Here is a 21646-nt window from a genome sequence, read left to right as displayed (position 1 = left end):
TTTCATGTCAACACTCTGACAACTTTGACATGTGATGTATTGACATTAAGGTTAGTCTGCGGGAGGGTTACAGTTGTACTATATTTTTCACATTTTGAGAATGTCGACACATTGGCTGTTGATATTTTAAAAAGGTCAACATTGCGGTGTCGACATTTTGATTGTCTGCCTCTTGACTACATCCCCTCATCCTCCTCTTCATAGATAGACAGTGATGGATAGCAACCTACTGCAGAGTAACTATAGTCCATGAACTATAGAATCAGAACATGCGTATATCTGTATGGGTTTGTAAGGAACGCACAAATGGAATCGGGCTTCCCTTTTTTTGGTTAACATATTTGTAGATGTGATCCTTTCTCAAATTCATTTATTACTTAAAAGCAAAAATCTTAATAGTGTAATACTGGCATCCCAACCATCATTAATAGAAAACACTGACACTGGTCACATTATACCACCACCTGGAAACGCTTACTCCTGGATGTTTGGTCTAGCTGCTGCAGCACCTCTTTCCTACTGCTTATGGCAGTAAGAAGTGCAGGGTAGCAGGCCGAGTGTTGCAGACAGCTGGAGAACAGATGAGCTGTGATTTGGAGGTGACATGTTACAGCAGGCTATATGCGTCAGACAAAGATGTTACACTGATTAGAAGACAGCTGTGACAAGCTCCTCCAGGGGACTCCTTATAATAAATACAGTGGCAACAGTTCTAAACAAGAAGAGAAACAAAGACCTGGGTTTATACATCACAGTGGCCTATTTCAGGAATGTATCTTATTAGCACAGGTACAATGCTAGGATCACTACACATATTTATACGTACAATGGCCCTCATTCCGAGTTGTTCGCTCGCAAGCTGCTTTTAGCAGCTTTGCACACGCTAAGCCGCCGCCTACTGGGAGTGAATCTTAGTTTATCAAAATTGCGAACGAAAGATTAGCAGAATTGCGAATAGACACTTCTTAGCAGTTTCTGAGTAGCTCCACACTTACTCGGCATCTGCGATCAGTTCAGTCAGTTTCGTTCCTGGTTTGACGTCACAAACACACCCAGCGTTCGCCCAGACACTCCTCCGTTTCTCCAGCCACTCCCGCGTTTTTCCCAGAAACGGTAGCGTTTTTTCGCACACACCCATAATACGGCCAGTTTCCGCCCAGAAACACCCACTTCCTGTCAATCACATTACGATCACCAGAACGAAGAAAAAAACCTTGTAATGCCATGAGTAAAATACCTAACTGCATAGCAAATTTACTTGGCGCAGTCGCACTGCGGACATTGCGCATGCGCATTAGCGACTAATCGCTCCGTTGCGACAAAAAAATAACGAGCGAACAACTCTGAATGACCCCCAATATTGGGTGTCTAGCTCTGCCGCCTAATGATTCCAGTAAGAAGTAATTGATGGTGAAACATGATCAATTATTATCTATAAATTGTTGTCTGTATCAGATTTTTCTCCCACCCATACCATAACGGATACAGTTCTAGCATAAATATCGGCGACCGTCTAACATAACAGAATGTCTCATTGGGAATCGGTAATGCACCCACCGCAGTCTCTTAGATTCTAGAATTGCTGCATGGTTCCTACCAGTATATCGTTGGATTGTGGGAGGAAACCCATGCAAGCATGGGGAGAATATACAAACTCCACACAGTTAGGTCCATGGTGGGAATTGAACCTATTATCCTAATTCAGACCTGATTGCTCCTCTGGGAATTTGCAGAGGTTAGCGATCAGATAGTCACCACCCAGACAGAGTGAAAATCCGCCCCGTGCAAGTCTGCGTACGCCGTGTGAAAAGCTTTGCAAACGCCGGTCAGCTGCAAATCCGTTCACAACTCACTCACCATCTAATGATTTTCCCAGTCTGTGCGTAGCCCAGGACTTACTCCTACACTGCGATACAAACAGGCTGATCGGGGCCGGAGCTGACGTCACACACCCTCCCTGAAAATGCTCGGGCACACCTGCGTTTTTCCTGACACTCCCAGAAAATGGCCAGTTACCACCTCCATACTCCCACTTCCTGTCAATCAGCCTGCGTCTGCCTAACGATCAAAAAAGACGCAGCATTTTTTGCATTTTAGTTTCGTGCCTGCGCTTTGCGTTCCGTATGCATGTGCAGTCGTTCGATAATCAGGCACAACAACGATCAGGTCTGAATTAGGCCTCATGGCTCCACGCCTGAATTAGGCCCCACGCCTTCGACGTGCACAACAGTACACCCTGGAGTGGACACTATACTGAAGGCACCAGCCATACCCTTTGGCATCATGTTTGGCCAATTTGAGCAAGGATTGGATTGGAATATCTGTCAGTGTATGGGAATCTTATTTTGCTAGTACAGTAGAAAACTAGTCCATTGCGAAGAGTATTGTCAGAAATGGAAGATTGTGCTCAAGTTAGTAACTGGGAACATCAGGGATTAGTTTATTTATTACTCCTGTAGATAATATGAAGTGCAGTAAGATGCTGATGAATATAAACTGCGCAAGTATGTGCTCAGGTGATGGGATTAAAATGCTCACCCTGTCCAAGCTGTAATCCAGAACAGTTTGCGAGGAGTGGTAAAACCACATGGCTGATGCTTTTCAGTTTTAATTTCGATTCATTAATGTTAAAATTGGAAAAAAGTACAGGGTGTGTAATCTATAAAGGGATAAACAATTATCATCTTATACTTAATACTGTGAAACATTGCTGGGTATAACAAACAGGCTTAGCAGCATTTTAACCACTTGCTTGGCATGGTCAATGGTGCTGTGGGAAGGGGGGGGGGGGGGGGGGATATTTACCTGGGCCCAGGCCTGATTAAGGGGCCCAATGAGAAAAGTAATATATTCATGGGGGTAGTCATGAGTGGAGTTTGTTATGTTTGAGGTACTCCTGCGTTATTACATGATATCTGATGATGGGTGACTACTGACCGACTTCTGTCAACAGCAAGAATATGTTTATGCCTTTTGAATACACTGGTTCAGAACCCAAATCATTGAAGTTGTTTGGTGCAAGTTGTTAGACGTTTATCACCAATATATACTCTTTCCAATTAATGGGAAATGTCAACCCTGATTTCCAGCAGAGCAGACAGGCCGTAGCTGGTGATTAGCACACTCATTACTGTATGTATATGTGACCTTTGTATAGGTTATATGATTTGCTGAAAGTGTAAATATGTAATGGCTTTCTGCTGCTCATCACAATACACCTATTACCCACGGAATGGCCTTTAGACTCTGATGATGCCTCTACATAAAGTGCTCTTACTAAGGACTGGAGATGACTTTGTAGACAAAAGTAGTTTCTGTTTTTATGCCAAATGGTCAAAACATGTAAAATCCGTAAGCAAATTGTTCAAAAACATTCAAGGTTTTGTAGCGAGTGAACATCATTCTTATTTAACCAATACAAAATGTTTCTTTCCTTCGCCATCTTATTAAATACTATTGCTGTTATAGGATTTGAGCTTATTATATATTTTTACATACCGCTTTTTTTTGTCCTTCACTAGGGATCAAAACGGATTCTTCGCTCTCATGAGATTGTGCTGCCACCTAGTGGACAAGTGGAAACTGACCTCGCACTGACATTTTCACTGCAGGTACCAATGTTCTTTGATACTTATGGATATCATATGTGCGTACACTGAAATATGCACCGAGCATTAAAACGGAGGTTGTAGAATTATAGTCTATATTACAATAATGCTTTAATAGTCTTAAGATTCAGCAGATTTTATGGGCAGAACACATCACGTCCGGGCCTTAATGTTAAAGATATTTATTTGTCTGGATCCATGTCATCGGAACAAATGCCCTTGAACCCAGATTGAGCGTACACATTGGAACCAGTTTAATGAAGAACGAAACAATCATGTTCCGTCGTTCATTAGCATAAACAAGGTCGCTAGCGATATCACTAGGTTTGATGTGCAGCAAATCAAACCTAGCACCCAGGGGAAGGAGCGTGAAAAGTCCTATACACACTGAGCGATGTAGGCGATTTGTCGCTATGAAACAGCAAATCGTCCCGACATTGCTCCAGTGTGTACCCAGCTTTATATTTTAGTGTGTCTTTATTTCCTCAAAGAAAGGATTTAACAGTAATGCGACGTCTTTATGTCATATTTTCATAGTACGTCGGAGCTAGTGTACTGCAGTCACCCATGTACAGCAGGGTACAGTAATACATTACTACGCTACTGGGGGGCAAATACATATAGGAGTTCTCATGCCTAAATATTGCTTTGTTGTCAAAGTATAGCATGAGGCAAATATTACTTGTTTTAATCACCAGACACCAACATTTATATTTAATGGAACAGAAATATTTTATGCTTAATTATATCTTTATATTGTTGGGTACTTATTATTTTATTATAATTTTTTTTTTTTTTTAAAGAATTGGCATGTGTACGTTTCAGCACTCTGAGACCCCAAATCTTCATTTGATTATGGTTTTCTGTACAGGTGTGTACACACCTTACGTCTCATCCAGTCTCTAGATTGTGTATTGTGTGTTTGTTTTTTCTTTGCTCAATAAAAATGTTTGGAAGTAAAAAAAATAAAAAAATAAACCCAAAACTTTGTTTTGTTTTCCATCACTAGTACCCTCATTTTTTGAAAAGGGAAGGAAACAAACTTCAGATTATGCTTCAAAGGAGGAAAAGGTATAAAAATCGAACCATTCTGGGTTACAAGACTCTAGCCATCGGATGCATCAACATGGCCGAGGTGGGTCGTGGTTTAGCACATCAAACACGGAAAGCAGAACATATACTACTTATTCACCCAGTAAATCTAGAACTGCTATACAATCTGCATGTTCAGCGTATTTCTTTAAGGTCAATTCATCGTTTACACTTTAACAATCAAAGTCACTGTGTCCTCTGTAAGTTGTTCACCCACTTAATGTGAGACTCCGCCCCCACCTGATCTCACAAGAATGAATGCTGATTTGTGCCAAGGAGAAATGTATGTAGGGAGACTTGTGTCCTGTGGAGTATAGACACAAGCCTCTTGTAATTTATTTGCTAAAACAACAATGGACCTCCTATAACAATGGGATGCATTTATGTAGATAAAACAGTGTACTAAAAGAGTGTCCTCCTATAGGTGGGTACACACGGAGAGCTCCGTAACTTAAATTCTAAGAAATCTTACTAGATTGCTTAGAAATTAAGCACAGATCTCTCCGTGTGTAGGGCGCTGGCGACAGTGATGCGCGGTCCCGCGCGTCGCTATCGCTGACTCTGGATTTGGCATGCATTGCTGCCAAATCTTGTGAGATCGCTCATTTCACCGCTTTAGTAATTGAACGAGGTGTTGGGCAGGTGTGTGAATGTTACCAAGAAGGGTTTGAGACTACTAGATTGTGGATGAACCACAGTGACCTCCAATCTATGGGCCCGATTCAGAGATTTACAGTGAATCGATATTCACAGGAATCTCAGATTTTTTTTAATGATATGTGCAGGAGCTGATCTTGGCATGCGATGTCTGATGTGGTGCGGCAGCAGACATCGGGTGAGTGACAGTCTGTAGTTGTTTGGGGGCGTGGAGGTGCACCGTTCCAGAAAACTGTGCATCGGCCCCATTTTCTGGGTGTGCAGAAGTCGGCGGTGGCATGCTTAGATGCAGATTCACTGGCTCGGCGGTGTGGTTTTTCCGAACATCTGGAGTAACCCGAGGTGTTCACTCTGATGTTTACGCAGATGAACCGATGTTTAATCTTTGGATGTAGCAGCTGATCACAGAAGCCGGCAGTGGGCGTGTTTTAAAACAAGACTTAGCAGCGTACAAAGACACAGCAGCGGCGAAAGTAGCGTCCACCTCTGAACTGGCTCTACACTGTGTCCCGACATTTTTATCTTCAAATAAAGATTTTCCTTACCGTTTCACCTGCTGAGAAAAACCCCCTGAATTTCCTCTAAAAAACAATGCAAGTTTGAATTGAAATCGCAAATGCCATTCGTAGTGTAAAGGTGTGTACACACGGTGAGATTTGTGCTTGCGATTTTGACTATTTAGTGAGAATCGGGCATAGCCGAAATCTCACCGTGTGTACACACCTTAAGTTCACTGTGAGAACGTCTTGCAGGATCCAACTCGCACCTAATTGAATTACCTCCATTAAAATCTAATGACTATTATAATTAAAAAAAATTCACTGGTAAGTTTCACAGGGCATCAATGTCTGTTTTGGGAACTTCTATTATTGTTTATTACCAGCTAGTTATACAGTGTATAAATATTCTGCATCTCCTTGCAGAGAAGATTTGGCTATTCACATCAGTCCCTGCTCCAGTGGAGCTTACAATCTCTGTTCTCTACCATATGTACAGATGTGTCCTCCCTCAGCTTGCCCACCGCATGTGTACGCATCCAGGGGCAAACGTAGGATTTCTAGAGGGGGGTTTCCAAATGCAATCCACAATTTCCCGCTCTGCGGAACATTGGAGCAAGCGTTGGAGTCTGCTCTGTCTCTTAAACCGCATGTTGTGGTAGCAGCTCTAGTAATTGTATTATATGCTCCTGCTATTGTGGTTCTAGTCTGAGCTGCTGGCCAAGAGGAGGTGGGGGGTGGGGGTGGGGGGGATGGCGGGGAGTCCTCTCCTGTGTTTGCCTGTGTATCGGCGGGCGTGTACAAACCATTCGTCTGTAAACGACTTTGTTCAAAGACATATCACATCGGACCTGCTGCACAGCCAATGAGCAATATATCTGCAGATATATTGGTGCATCTTGCTGTCTGTATGGCAGACCTGCAACAGGCAGCTGCATCATAAGGGGGGGGGAGGGGGTGTGTGGCCCGCTCCCGGGTGTCACATCCTGCTGCTGTCATATATGTGGAGTCACCAGTGCAGGAAAACGGTCTCCAGGGGCAGCCCAGCATCTCCGGAGATGCTGGGTACACTCCCCGAGTGATTATTTCAGGATCCCAGGGAGGCCACGACCCCTTGATTTGCGACCACGCCCACTATTCACAGCAAGCGCGCATCGGGGCTCACCACACCCAGTGACACCTCTGGCGATAGGTAAGCTGCTCTGCCCGTCTTTAGGTGGTGGAAGTATTCAGGTGAATGTTAACAGGTTCAGGTGTCCCCGTGGGGATGTGGGCATGGGGCGGAAGCTGCACACACACGGGTGAGATGGAGCAGTGACGGCTATGTGCTGGTATCGCTGCGTTCAGCACTGTATTGTGACCTGCTGTTCTTTGTCTGTGAGATGCTCTCCTCCGGGGAGGGGGGAGTTTGGTTCTGTTGTCTGTGGCGCTTGTCACCGCCGGGCAGCCGAGAGGGAGAGTCATTACAGCCTCTAAGAATATTGGCGCCGCTCAGCCCGGCACACAGGCACTGTGAAGGGTGACGTTACAGCCTCCTGCCGCTTCTGCTGCTCTTAACTGTACTTATGTGTTTCACACTGAAAGAGGGGGCATCGGGAGGGGGAGAGAAAAATGGGGGGTCCTGAGTTAGGAGCAGATGGGCACTGACAGGAGAAGGGGTAGAGACAGAAAGGGACTTGGGAGAGAGAGGGTGGTGGAGGCAGATTGGGAGTTATTCAAAGATGGATGCAGATCTTGCTTCCCGCAGCAAGATCTGCGTCCATATACTCACATGCTAGGGGCTGACCAGCATGTGTGTGTGTGGCGCCGTCCCATGATGCATTCACAGTTTAATTGCGAACGCATAGATTAGAGGTTGACCCCTGCCTGGCTCCGCTTGCAGGTGGTTTGGCACCATTTTGTCTCAGAGCGGCTGCGTGTGATGTCACGCAGCCACCACGAAAACGGTGCAAATACACATGCATTGTTCGGACCGCGCCCACTAAATGCAGCGTCAATGCCATCCCCTCCCTGGCAGCTGCTGCTGTCAATCACCTTGTGGCACTATCCTTCTGGGCTGCGTGGCGAAGGGTCATACATGCACACTATAGACGCTACACGTGCGGAGGCCCCCTGGATGCGTCTGCCGCGTGCGGAGGCCCCCTGGTTGCGAAGGCCCCCTGGATGCGGCCGCCGCGTGTGAAGGCCCCCTGGATGCGGCCGCCGCGTGTGAAGGCCCCCTGGATGCGGCCGCCGCGTGCAAAGGCCCCCTGGATGCGGCCGATTTGTGCTGCTGCGTCCATGTCTGAATAGACCTCTATATCTAGCGGAGATTAAACACTGGCCCTTGGAGCTATGTCTGTGATACCTCACAATACACCTGGGTACCCTATGATGAATGGTTGCAGTATTTCTATATTTCTAAGCTCCAGAGGTAAGCTAATTTTGGGTTTCGGCGCTGCTTCAGTCACGTTTGCAATAGACCTATTACCTCTGTGCTTCAAAATTGGGAAACATTCTAAAAAAATTTTTTTCTTATATTTTATTTTTTCATATTTGAAAATTAACGATTGATTGTGGTAACTTCAATGTGGACTTTTCACCACATATTAATGCTGAACAATACATACAAATGTTTATTATGTTTTCTTGTTATGTTAAAAGTCAATGAACTAATTATTGTAACTTTTAAGATTTTAGTATATAGCAATTCAAATGTAACCACATTCCTCCGTGCGTGTAGTGACCATACTAAATTATACCGATATCTATTACCTTATGTGGTGAAAGTTGGGCGTACCAGGTTCTTGGTCAGAATCTCCCCTGCAATGCTCTCGCTGGCAGCATAGCTTGCAGGAGTAGAACGCTTTGGCGCCCATTTATCATTCTATATTTCTCTGACGTCCTAGTGGATGCTGGGAACTCCGTAAGGACCATGGGGAATAGCGGGCTCCGAAGGAGGCTGGGCACTCTAGAAAGATTTATGACTACCTGGTGTGCACTGGCTCCTCCCACCATGACCCTCCTCCAAGCCTCAGTTAGATTTTGTGCCCGGCCGAGGTTGGATGCACACTAGGGGCTCTCCTGAGCCTTTAGAAAGAAAGTATAGAAATTAGGTTTTTTATTTTCAGTGAGACCTGCTGGCAACAGGCTCACTGCAGCGAGGGACTAAGGGGAGAAGAAGCGAACCTGCCTGCTTGCAGCCAGCTTGGGCTTCTTAGGCTACTGGACACCATTAGCTCCAGAGGGATCGACCGCAGGCCCAGCCTTGGTGTTCGGTCCCGGAGCCGCGCCGCCGTCCCCCTTACAGAGCCAGAAGCAAGAAGAGGTTCGGAAAATCGGCGGCAGAAGACATCAGTCTTCACCAAGGTAGCGCACAGCACTGCAGCTGTGCGCCATTGCTCCTCACACACACTTCACACTCCGGTCACTGAGGGTGCAGGGCGCTGGGGGGGGGGGGGCGCCCTGAGAAGCAATAATAACACCTTGGCTGGCAAAAATACCACAATATATAGCCCCAGAGGCTATATATGTGGAAAATACCCCTGCCAGAATATAGGAAAAAGCGGGAGAATTAGTCCGCGGAAAAGGGGCGGAGCTATCTCCTTCAGCACCCTGGCGCCATTTTTCCCTCACAGCTCCGTTGGAAGGAAGCTCCCTGGCTCTCCCCTGCAGTCTACACTACAGAAAAGGGTAAAAAAGAGAGGGGGGGGCACTAAATTTAGGCGCAGTATACATTTATATAGAAAAAGCAGCTATAGGGGACATAACTCAGTTAGTCCCTGCATTATATAGCGCTCTGGTGTGTGCTGGCATACTCTCACTCTGTCCCCCCAAAGGGCTTTTGTGGGTCCTGTCCTCTGTTGGAGCATTCCCTTTGTGTGTGCGGTGTGTCGGTACGGCTGTGTCGACATGTTTGATGAGGATAATGATGTGGAGACGGAGCAGATGCTTTTAGAAGGGATGTCACCCCCTGCGGGGCAGACACCTGAGTGGATGAGCTTATGGAAAGAAATGAGTGCACGTATAGACTCCTTACATAAGAAATTTGACGACATGCCAAATGTGGGACAGCCGACTTCTCAGCTCGTGCCTGTCCAGGCGTCTCAAAGGTCATCAGGGGCTCTGAAACGCCCGCTACCTCAGACCGCAGACCCAGATGTCGACACTGATACTGACACCAGTGTCGACGACGATGAGTCTAACCTGATGCCCACTAAGGCCATTCACTGCATGATTGAGGCAATGAAAGAGGTGTTACACATTTCTGATATAAATACAGGTACCACTAAAAAGGGTATTATGTTTGGGGAGAAAAAACTACCCGTAGTTTTTCCCCCATTAGATGAATTAAATGAAGTGTGTGAAGAAGCGTGGGCTTTCCCTGATAAAAAATTGGTAATTCCTAAGAAGGTACTAATGGCGTTCCCTTTCCCGCCAGAGGATAGGTCACGTTGGGAAACACCTCCTAGGGTGGATAAAGCGCTCACACGTTTGTCTAAAAAGGTGGCACTACCGTCTCCGGATACGGCCGCCCTCAAGGAACCTGCTGATAGAAAGCGGGAGGCGATCCTGAAGTCTGTATATACACACTCAGGCATTATACTTAGGCCAGCTATTGCGTCAGCTTGGATGTGCAGTGCTGCCGCTGCGTGGTCAGATAAACTGTCAGAAAATATTGACACACTAGACAGAGACACGATCCTGCTAACCATAGACCATATCAAAGACTCAGTCTTATATATGAGAGATGCACAGAGGGAAATCTGCCGGCTGGCATCTAAAGTAAGTGCATTGTCCATTTCTGCTAGGAGAGGCTTATGGACTCGCCAGTGGACAGGAGATGCAGATTCTAAAAGGCACATGGAAGTTTTGCCTTATAAGGGTGAGGAATTATTTGGGGATGGTCTCTCGGACCTAGTTTCCACAGCAACGTCTGGGAAGTCAGCATTTTTACCCCATGTCCCCTCACAGCCTAAGAAGGCGCCGTTTTATCAGGTTCAATCCTTTCGGACCCAGAAAAACAAGCGTGGAAAAGGCGGGTCTTTTCTGTCCAGAGGCAGAGGTAGGGGAAAAAGGCTGCAACAAACAGCAGGTTCCCAGGAGCAAAAGTCCTCCCCCGCTTCTTCTTCCAAGTCCGCCGCATGACGGTGCGGCTCCACAGGCGGAGCCAGGTACGGTGGGGGGCCGCCTCAAGAATTTCAGCGATCAGTGGGCTCGCTCACAGGTGGATCCCTGGATCCTTCAAATAGTATCTCAGGGGTACAAACTGGAATTCGAGGCGTCTCCACCCCACCGGTTCCTAAAATCTGCCTTGCCGATTGCTCCCTCAGACAGGGAGGCGGTGCTAGCGGCAATTCACAAGCTGTATTCCCAGCAGGTGATAATCAAGGTACCCCTACTTCAACAAGGCTGGGGTTACTATTACACACTATTTGTGGTGCCGAAACCGGACGGTTCGGTGAGACCCATTTTAAATTTGAAATCCTTGAACACATACATAAAAAAATTCAAGTTCAAGATGGAATCGCTCAGGGCGGTTATTGCAAGCCTGGACGAGGGGGTTTACATGGTATCCCTGGACATCAAGGATGCTTACTTGCATGTCCCCATTTACCATCCTCACCAGGAGTACCTCAGATTTGTGGTACAGGATTGCCATTACCAATTCCAGACGCTGCCGTTTGGACTGTCCACGGCACCGAGGGTATTTACCAAGGTTATGGCGGAAATGATGATACTCCTTCGAAAAAAGGGAGTTTTAATTATCCCATACTTGGACGATCTAATAAAGGCGAGATCCAAGGAACAGTTGTTGGTGGGAGTAGCACTATCTCAGGAAGTGCTGCACCAGCACGGCTGGATTCTGAATATCCCAAAGTCACAGCTGGTTCCGACGACACGGCTACTGTTCCTGGGTATGATTCTGGATACAGTCCAGAAAAAAGTGTTTCTCCCGGAGGAGAAAGCCAGGGAGTTGTCATCTCTAGTCAGAGACCTCCTGAAACCAAAACAGGTATCGGTGCATCACTGCACGCGGGTCCTGGGAAAGATGGTAGCTTCTTACGAAGCAATTCCCTTCGGCAGGTTCCATGCCAGAATCTTTCAGTGGGACCTATTGGACTAATGGTCCGGATCGCATCTTCAGATGCATCGCTTAATAACCCTGTCTCCAAGAACCAGGGTGTCTCTACTGTGGTGGCTGCAGAGTGCCCATCTTCTAGAGGGCCGCAGGTTCGGCATACAGGACTGGGTCCTGGTGACCACGGATGCCAGCCTTCGAGGCTGGGGGGCAGTCACACGGGGAAGAAACTTCCAAGGACTATGGTCAAGTCAGGAGACTTCCCTTCACATAAATATTCTGGAACTAAGGGCCATTTACAATGCCCTAAGTCAAGCAAAATCCCTGCTCCTACACCAGCCGGTGCTGATCCAGTCAGACAACATCACGGCAGTCGCCCATGTAAATCGACAGGGAGGCACAAGAAGCAGGATGGCAATGGCAGAAGCCACAAGAATTCTCCGATGGGCGGAGAATCATGTACTAGCACTGTCAGCAGTGTTCATTCCGGGAGTGGACAACTGGGAAGCAGACTTCCTCAGCAGACACGACCTCCACCCGGGAGAGTGGGGACTTCATCCAGAAGTCTTCCAGATGCTGGTAAACCGTTGGGAAAAACCACAGGTGGACATGATGGCGTCCCGCCTCAACAAAAAGTTAAAAAGATATTGCGCCAGGTCAAGGGACCCTCAGGCGATAGCTGTGGACGCTCTAGTGACACCGTGGGTGTACCAGTCGGTTTATGTGTTCCCTCCTCTGCCTCTCATACCAAAGGTATTGAGAATAATAAGAAAGCGAGGAGTAAACACAATTCTCGTGGTTCCGGATTGGCCAAGACGAGCGTGGTACCCGGAACTTCAAGAGATGATCTCAGAGGACCCGTGGCCTCTGCCGCTCAGACAGGACCTGCTACAGCAGGGGCCCTGTCTGTTCCAAGACTTACTGCGGCTGCGTTTGACGGCATGGCGGTTGAACGCCGGATCCTGAAGGAAAAGGGTATTCTGGAAGAAGTCATTCCTACGCTTATTAAAGCCAGGAAAGATGTTACGGCAAATCATTATCACCGCATATGGCGGAAATATGTTGCATGGTGCGAGGCCAAAAAGGCCCCAACAGAGGAATTTCAACTAGGTCGATTTCTGCATTTCCTGCAAGCAGGAGTGAATATGGGCCTAAAACTAGGCTCCATTAAAGTACAGATCTCGGCTCTGTCGATTTTCTTTCAAAAAGAACTAACTTCAGTACCTGAAGTTCAGACATTTGTGAAAGGAGTGCTGCATATTCAGCCCCCGTTTGTGCCTCCTGTGGCACCTTGGGATCTCAACGTGGTGTTGAGTTTCTTAAAATCACATTGGTTTGAGCCACTAAAAACCGTGGATCTAAAATATCTCACGTGGAAAGTGGTCATGTTATTGGCCTTGGCTTCAGCCAGGCGAGTGTCAGAATTGGCGGCTTTATCATGTAAAAGCCCTTATCTGATTTTCCATATGGATAGGGCAGAATTGAGGACTCGTCCCCAGTTTCTCCCTAAGGTGGTGTCAGCGTTTCACCTGAACCAGCCTATTGTGGTGCCTGCGGCTACTAGGGATTTGGAGGACTCCAAGTTGCTAGACGTTGTCAGGGCCCTGAAAATATATGTTTCCAGGACGGCTGGAGTCAGAAAATCTGACTCGCTGTTTATCCTGTATGCACCCAACAAGCTGGGTGCTCCTGCTTCTAAGCAGACTATTGCTCGCTGGATTTGTAGTACAATTCAGCTTGCACATTCTGTGGCAGGCCTGCCACAGCCAAAATCTGTAAATGCCCATTCCACAAGGAAGGTGGGCTCATCTTGGGCGGCTGCCCGAGGGGTCTCGGCTTTACAACTTTGCCGAGCAGCTACTTGGTCAGGGGCAAACACGTTTGCAAAATTCTACAAATTTGATACCCTGGCTGAGGAGGACCTGGAGTTCTCTCATTCGGTGCTGCAGAGTCATCCGCACTCTCCCGCCCGTTTGGGAGTTTTGGTATAATCCCCATGGTCCTTACGGAGTTCCCAACATCCACTAGGACGTCAGAGAAAATAAGAATTTACTCACCGGTAATTCTATTTCTCATAGTCCGTAGTGGATGCTGGGCGCCCATCCCAAGTGCGGATTGTCTGCAATACTTGTAAATAGTTATTGCTAACTAAAGGGTTATTGTTGAGCCATCTGTTGAGAGGCTCAGTTGTTTTCATACTGTCAAACTGGATATAGTATCACGAGTTGTACGGTGTGATTGGTGTGGCTGGTATGAGTCTTACCCAGGATTCAAAATCCTTCCTTATTATGTCAGCTCGTCCGGGCACAGTGTCCTAACTGAGGCTTGGAGGAGGGTCATGGTGGGAGGAGCCAGTGCACACCAGGTAGTCATAAATCTTTCTAGAGTGCCCAGCCTCCTTCGGAGCCCGCTATTCCCCATGGTCCTTATGGAGTCCCCAGCATCCACTACGGACTATGAGAAATAGAATTACCGGTGAGTAAATTCTTATTTTTCGGCTATATCCCTGAAAACACCCAAACACTCTTTGATAGCTGCTGCGATTGCTCCATTGCCGGCCATAGCCGCATCCCCCATAGGTTTCCATGATGGATGTGATGTTGACCGATTTACCAATATCCGGAATGCAATGCATTCACGATATTGGTCCCCACAGCTGCCTACCGCCATCTGAAGATGGCAGTAGTCCATTGTAGCCTCTTGGCTATATATTGCGTTAGTTGCCGGCAGAGGGTTCCCCCTAGGAAGTGACCTCTGTGCTTGTGCACCAGCCCTCACGGCACATCGCAGGGACGGGCTCCTTTTGGGGGCCCTTGTCTCTGCATGTGCAGGATGATACATCCTGCCGACAGGATTGGATATGGCGCGATCAGCTGCCAACACCAGCATTTCAGCTCGCACCCCCTGGGGTTGGTGAGCTGAAATGTGCAAAGAATTACCCGTTTGAGTGGCCAAATGGGACTTTTCGCATCACGCCCATTACTTTGGTCGGTTTTAGCTGCTTTACACAGCTAAACCCGACCTCTCTGGGCGCGATATACGCAATAAAAAACAACAATTGAATATTGCTCCGGATCTCCCGTCACCCTACATAGGAGATTGGGCACGATAAACAATTGAATACCACCCACAGTCTCTCGAGATGCTTTACTTCAAAACATCATTGGGACCCAGATTACTTAGAAGTCACTTAGGTTGAATAACATTACGTTCAAATAACGTAAGAAAGGGACAAATACAGATCATTCCATAAACAAGAGTTAATGTATTTTATTAAATGTAATTGTAATGATACAAAAGAGGTGAGTCGGTGGCAGAATGAAGCACAAGGTATAATTATATGGGGCCCATCTCTGCATTTTTTCATATAACTTAAGATTTTGATGTATGCATTTTCTGCAACCTCATCAATGACCCAACTACTGTACCTGATGTCACCGGTTCTTGGAATGGCCAACTGTTGTGGCTTTATCCAGCTTGTTATAGGAATTCTACAGCCTGATCTCAGCCTGATATAGTAACAGTGGTGAAGAAAAGAGTGTTGGGGTTTATCTATGATTACAAGGAGAGGGCTGTGGTTAGTTTGCCGTTGGTGTAAATATTTTTTTCACTATTTTTTATTTCAGGTTATGCAGCATCCGTCTGAAGGAAGCCAAATATTAAGTCTTTTTAGTAACATGAAGGAGGCATCTGCTAAGGTAGCAGAGATATGGATATTTTCCCTCTCTAGTCAGCCTATTGATCATGAGGACAGTGCCATGAATACCAGCCTGAAGATCAAATCCACAGGTTAGTATTCATTGCCTTGTCACACTAATCTCTGCTGTCAGATTTGCTCTACCGTTCATCAGCATGACTTTTAGATCTCTGCACATATAAAATGAATGTACAATGAAGATTTCCTAACACATTCACACGAGCGAAGCCACGTGCAAACGCTAGTAATAAAGATCGGAACGAGGTGTGTGGGGGAGCTTTATTTCAAAATTAACTCCGGCAGGGTCCACAGGTTATCCACAGGATAACATTGGAATATGATGAAGTGACAGCGGATTTGCACCAATCGGTCAAAGCTTTTCGGCCTCCGAGCATGCAATGGGCCCGTCCATATTTCCCCGCCTCCTGGCTCAGGCAGATCAGTTTTTTGTTTGGTGCGACAGGAGCCGGACCGTGGTCAGAGGGCTGCTGGTTTTTAGCAGCTCTAAGCTTTCTTATTTTATTTTTATAGTCTTACTATTTTTTCTTGAGTGTTCTTTCTAAAAAGAGTCTTATATTTACCTTAGAAAGAGTCGCTCCAACAACTCTCTGCCGGGTTGCGGCAACGCTTACCCACGAGTACAGTGCTGTTTCGGCGGGCGTCTGTGTCAGATATACTAGCAGGTCCAGAAGACGTTACCAGGCTGTGGCCGGAGCACGGGGAGAAGGTAAGGCATCGGTTCCGCTTAGAAGGGGAATACGGACACAGCTCGGGTGCACCAACGCTAGGCCTTAGGGATCAGAGGCTCCAGGAATAGTATGAGGCCGCGATCCCTGGGGTTGATGTCGGCAATGGGGAGTCAGACGCTCTTGGTCGCCCCTCTCCCCAGTTCATGACCAGTTTCCTCAGAGTCTCCCGCCATGAACTGTTTCCCGCTTCCGTCTCAGACGCTGTACATGAAGGGGACCCTGTCCAATCCTCAATGCTGGTGCATAGATAGGGTCGGATTGTAGGTCACTTTAAAAAGCTTGAAGTGATTACAGTCACAAATTGTGTAGTACACTGTGGAAGTGTTGATTATTTATCATGTCTAAGAGCGGCAAAGGTGTGGAAGATACACTCACAGCAACACAAACACTCATAGCATGTTTGTCTTGCAAAGCTGTGTTAACTTTTCAGGATCTGGTTCAGGATGGTTTGTGTGCAAATTGTTTTTAGTTTTCACCATGGTCTCTTGAAAAACAAGGCAGATTCAGGTGCAGGTTGATCCACCTTGGGCTATGTTTGCACAGACATTATCCAGTATAGCTGAACGAATAATTGCTCCAACTCCTGTACCAGGGATAGGTTACACGATTAACCCTTACATGCAGCTTCCCACCTGTGGTTTATCACTTCCAGCAGCAGCCTCTCAGAAGAAACAGGCTGATAAGCCAGTGGTAAGTAAATCTTCATCCTCACAGGCTACACATGTTTCATATGAGGATTCATCGGAGGATCAAAGCTCAATAATCTCCGGTTCGGCATACGAAGAGGAGAAGGAAGGTCTCAGCTCAGTGGATATAGCTGAGTTAATTAAGGCAATGAAAGCCATTCTATTCTTAGAGGATTCAGCAGAGCCTGTGTTAAAAACCAAGGCACCTGTGTTTAAACATCCCAAAACAGTTAAGACTGAGTTTCCAGGGTCAGATCAGCTGACGGAAATCATGGAAGAGGCTTGGGCTATGACCAATAAAAAGTTTAGAATTCCTAAGAAATGGAATTCCAACTATCCTCTTCCAGCTTGGGGATTGTTTAAAAAGGGAGGTGGCTTCTGAAGTAGATACGCATGTGATTCGATTAGTGTGCAAATCACCATTACCTTTGCCTTCAACATCATTAAATTATGTCACGAATAGGAGAGTGGATGTTTTTTTTTAAAACATTTTTTCCCTGTCTGGGGCAGTCATAAGGAACCATGGCTTCAGCTTGGATGGCAAAGGCAGTGGCTGCCTGGGCTGATGCATTGGATGGGAATTTTTCAATAGCATCTAGAGAGCAAAAATCCCATATAGCACATATAAAACAGGCTGCAATGTTCTTGGAAGAAGCAGCATTGGATATGGATACTATTGCCTCCAAGGCATCAGCTTCAACAGTCACTGCTCGCAGAGCGGTTTGACTATGTACGTGGAAAGCTGATTCAGAATCTAAGAAGGTTTTAGAATCTTTGCCTTTTTCTGGATATATTCTTTTTGGTAAAGAATTGACAGATATTTTGGAGTCAAAAGCAGACTCCAAGAAGGTAAAGTTTCCTTCCACATACAATTTCAAACCTAAAGTTCCGGCTTTTCGGCCCTTTCAGTCTCAAGGAAAAGCTAAAGGAAAAAGTGATGGCAGGCATTCCCAATACAATAAGTCTGGTAAGACTAAAAAGCATTGGGCTACCAGAGGACCGGGTGGTAAAATGGATAATAAGCCATCAGCCTGATGGTGCGGGCCTCCACCTTCAGTTTGCACAGATTTGGCAGCGGTCTACAACAGATGCTTGGGTGCAGAAAGCGGTATCTCCTAGGTTGTGCTTTTACCTTCAATAAGCACCCTCCTCGAAGGTTTTTTTGTACCAGCCAGTCTCGGATAGAGACGAAGGCCAGGGCTTTGCAAGAGGCAGTTCAGAAATTGCTTCAGTCAGGAGTAGTCATTCCAGTTCCTCCTGCGCAACAGGGACAGGGTTTTTACTCCAACCTGTTTCTAGTTAAGAAACCAAATGGGTCATTTCGTCCCATTCTCAATCTCAAAGTGCTGAACAAGTACATTTGGGTACCTCGGTTTCATATGGAAACTTTACGTTCCATCATTTTGGCCATGGAGCCAGGGGATTATATGGTATCCCTGGATATCCAGGATGCTTGTCTACATGTTCCCATAGCACTGTCCCATCGGTGCTTTCTCAGGTTCGCTATCCTCCAACAGCATTTTCAGTTCCAGGCCCTACCTTTTGGGTTAGCCACAGCCCCCAGAGTATTTACCAAGATTATGGTGATAATTGCAGCTTATCGCCGCCAGCAGGAGATAAGAATTTTTCCATACTTCGAGGATCTTTTAACTCTGGCATAGTCGCAGGAATTGCTCCTATGTCATCTGCAACAGACAATAATGTGTCTGGAAAGGCATTGGTGGCTCATAAATTGGGCAAAATCGTCTCTGGTTCCGTCACAGTGGATGACTCACTTGGGGGCTGTACTGGATTCAAGTCTTCAAAGAGTAATCTTACCTCTGAACAAGATATCCAAGGTTCAGTCAAGGATTCAGGACTTGGTATCCATTCACACAGCAATGCATGTGATGGGATTGATGGTGTCAACATTCGACATGCTGGAGTATGCACAGTTCCACTTGAGGCCTCTGCAGCATCTGATTCTGGCCAAATGGAGTCGGTTGCATAAGATGATAAAAATGCAGACTATGGTTCTTACGATAGAAGTAAGAAGGTCATTAGCCTGATGGCTACAGGCATCCCATCTGGACAAGGGGAAACCCTTTTGGATATCAGATTGGGAAATTCTGACAACAGATGCCAGTCTCCAGGGCTAGGGAGCAGTGTCAGGAAGGTTGTGTTTCCAGGGACAATGGACCAAGGAAGAAGGGTGCCTGCCAATAAATATATTGGAACTTCGGGCCATATACATGGCACTGATTCAGGCAAAGGACATTCTTCGGGAAAACCAGTTCAGATCCGCTCGGATAATGCGACGCAGTAGCGTACCTCAACCATCATTGAGGAACTCGCAGCCGACAAGCGATGAAAGAGGTAAGTCGCATACCTAAAGTGGGCAGAACTTCATCCAGCCTTGTCCGCAGTGTTCGTTCCGGGAGTCCTAAACTAGAAAGTCGATTTTCTCAGTTGACACGCCATTCAGGCAAGTGAATGGGCTCCACACCCGGAGGTCTTCCAGACCCTAGTAGACAAGTGGGGGTTGCCAGAGAGAGATCTCATTGCGTCCCGTCAGAACAACAAAGTTCTTGCATTCGGGTCAAGAACAAAGGATCCCAGAGTGATCTTTGTGGATGCGCTGTCAGTGAGATGGGACTTTCATCTGACTTATGTGTTTCCTCCAATCACCCTGTTACCCAGGGTGGTGAGAAAGATAAAGCAGGGAAAGGGTGCCGTGATACTAATAGCTCCGGCTTGGCCCAGAAGCCATTGGTACACAGATCTGCAGAGAATGTTGATGGATGCCCCACTCCAGCTACCGCAACGTCCAGATCTACTGATGCAGGGTCCTTGTTATCAGACATCTGGATCGACAGTCTTTGATGGCGTGGCTCTTGAAACCTCTATCCTGAAGTCAAGAGGATTCTCACAACAGGTAATTCAAACAATGCTCGTAGCAAGGAAACCTTCCTCAGCTCGCATTTATCACTGAATATGGCTAACCTATATTCATTGGTGCAGTGAACGGAATATGGACCCTAAGTCTTTCAGAGTTTCCAGGGTCTTCGCATTCCTTCAGACAGGAATGGATAAAGGTTTTAAGGTGGCTTCCTTGAGAGTGTAAGTGTCAGCATTGACTGTATGGTTCCAAAAGAAAATTGCCAACTTACAGGATGTGCATACTTTTTTCCAGGGAATGCTGCGCATTCAACCTACTTTTGTTCCTCCTACAGTGCCTTGGGACTTAAATTTAGTCCTAAAGGCCCTTCAAGTTGCCCCATTTGAACCACTTAATAAAGTGGATCTTAAATGGTTGACAGCTAAAGTTGTCTTTTTATTGGCCATGACGTCAGCTAGAAGAGTGTCAGATTTAGGGGCATTGTCATGTCGTTCCCCATTTCTGAATTTTTTTTATCCAGATAAAGCAGTTCTCAGGACTAGATCTGGGTATCCTCCCAAGGTGGTGTCTAAATTCCACCTTAACTAAGAAATTGTAGTCCCGGCTTTCCAGGTAGCGGGCCTTTCTGTGGGAGATGCATCACTGGGCGGTGTGGTCTGTGCCTTAAGGATCTACGTGGATCGTACCAGTGCCATCAGAAAGACAATTTCTCTTTTCATTCTCTACGGATTTCACAAGAGAGGATGGCCTGCTGATAAGCAGACACTGGGGCAAGGTGGCTTTGGATGACTGTTTCATAAACATATTCTCTAGCTGATCTCCCTGTTCCGGCTAATGTCTCTGCTCACTCTACTGGTAAGGTAGGTCCATCATGGGCAGCACAACGTGGTGCTTCAGCAGAACAGATATGTAAGGCAGCCACATGGTCTTCCATTAACACATTCATTAGACATTATGCCATGGATACCTTTGCCTCTCATGACGCTGAATTCGGGTGAAGGATTCTCCTGTCCAATCTGGAGCATCCCCACCACTAAATTGCTTTGCTAAATCCCAATGTTATCCTGTGGATAACCTGTGGACCCTACCGGAGAAATATACATTCTAGTAAGAACTTACCGTTGATAACGGTATTTCTCCTAAGTCCACAGGGATCTCACCCTGACGCACCTGATATGAGGATCCTTTTACTCACCAATCTCTTCCTTCTTGTACGGAAGAGTGTGTATGTGTGTTCTTCTCGCCTGATTAGGGCAATCTATGATGCTCCTGCCTTGAGCTTTGGAATACAACTCATTTGCCTGAGCCAGGAGGCGGGGATATGTGGCCGGCCCGTTGCATGCTGGGAGGCCGAAAAGATTTGACCGATTGGTGCGATTTGTGCTGGTGCTGTCGCTTCATCATATCCCAATGTTATCCTGTGGATCCTCTGGACTTAGGAGAAATACCGTTATCAACGGTAAGTTCTTACCATAACGTATATTTTACAGTGTCAGTCTTTTTTATTTTATTTATTTTTTACATTTATTTTTACAGTTACACTGAAAGTAGCAGCAGGTCCAGTCTGCCAGGTATGCTCTGGCAGCCATTTAGATTGGGTATGACACAGTTAGCTGGGACCTGTAGTGCACCAGCAAATTGCAATATTCCTTTTTTTAAACCGTATTTATTAACAACACCCACCGCCCATTGGATATGGGCTATCAGTAGAGAGCTGATTC

At 46.4% G+C, this 21646-nt stretch overlaps 1 protein-coding gene across 8 annotated transcripts in view; it reads left to right on the top strand.

Annotated features, from left to right (window-relative positions):
• Positions 1 to 21646, top strand: part of LOC134980486 (phosphofurin acidic cluster sorting protein 2-like) — a 203634-nt gene that overhangs the window by 91909 nt on the left and 90079 nt on the right. For all 8 annotated transcript variants that reach the window (XM_063947344.1, XM_063947340.1, XM_063947341.1 and 5 more), the window contains exons 3-5: positions 3522 to 3611; positions 4618 to 4743; positions 15542 to 15704. In XM_063947344.1, the coding sequence (XP_063803414.1) occupies positions 3522 to 3611; positions 4618 to 4743; positions 15542 to 15704 (379 nt within the window). The remainder of the gene's footprint in view (positions 1 to 3521; positions 3612 to 4617; positions 4744 to 15541; positions 15705 to 21646) is intronic.

This window comes from Pseudophryne corroboree, chromosome 12 (assembly GCF_028390025.1).
Source record: "Pseudophryne corroboree isolate aPseCor3 chromosome 12, aPseCor3.hap2, whole genome shotgun sequence".
Lineage (NCBI taxonomy): Eukaryota > Metazoa > Chordata > Amphibia > Anura > Myobatrachidae > Pseudophryne > Pseudophryne corroboree.
Note: the sequence above shows the minus strand (reverse complement) of the source record. Positions and strands in the feature narration are given on the sequence as shown.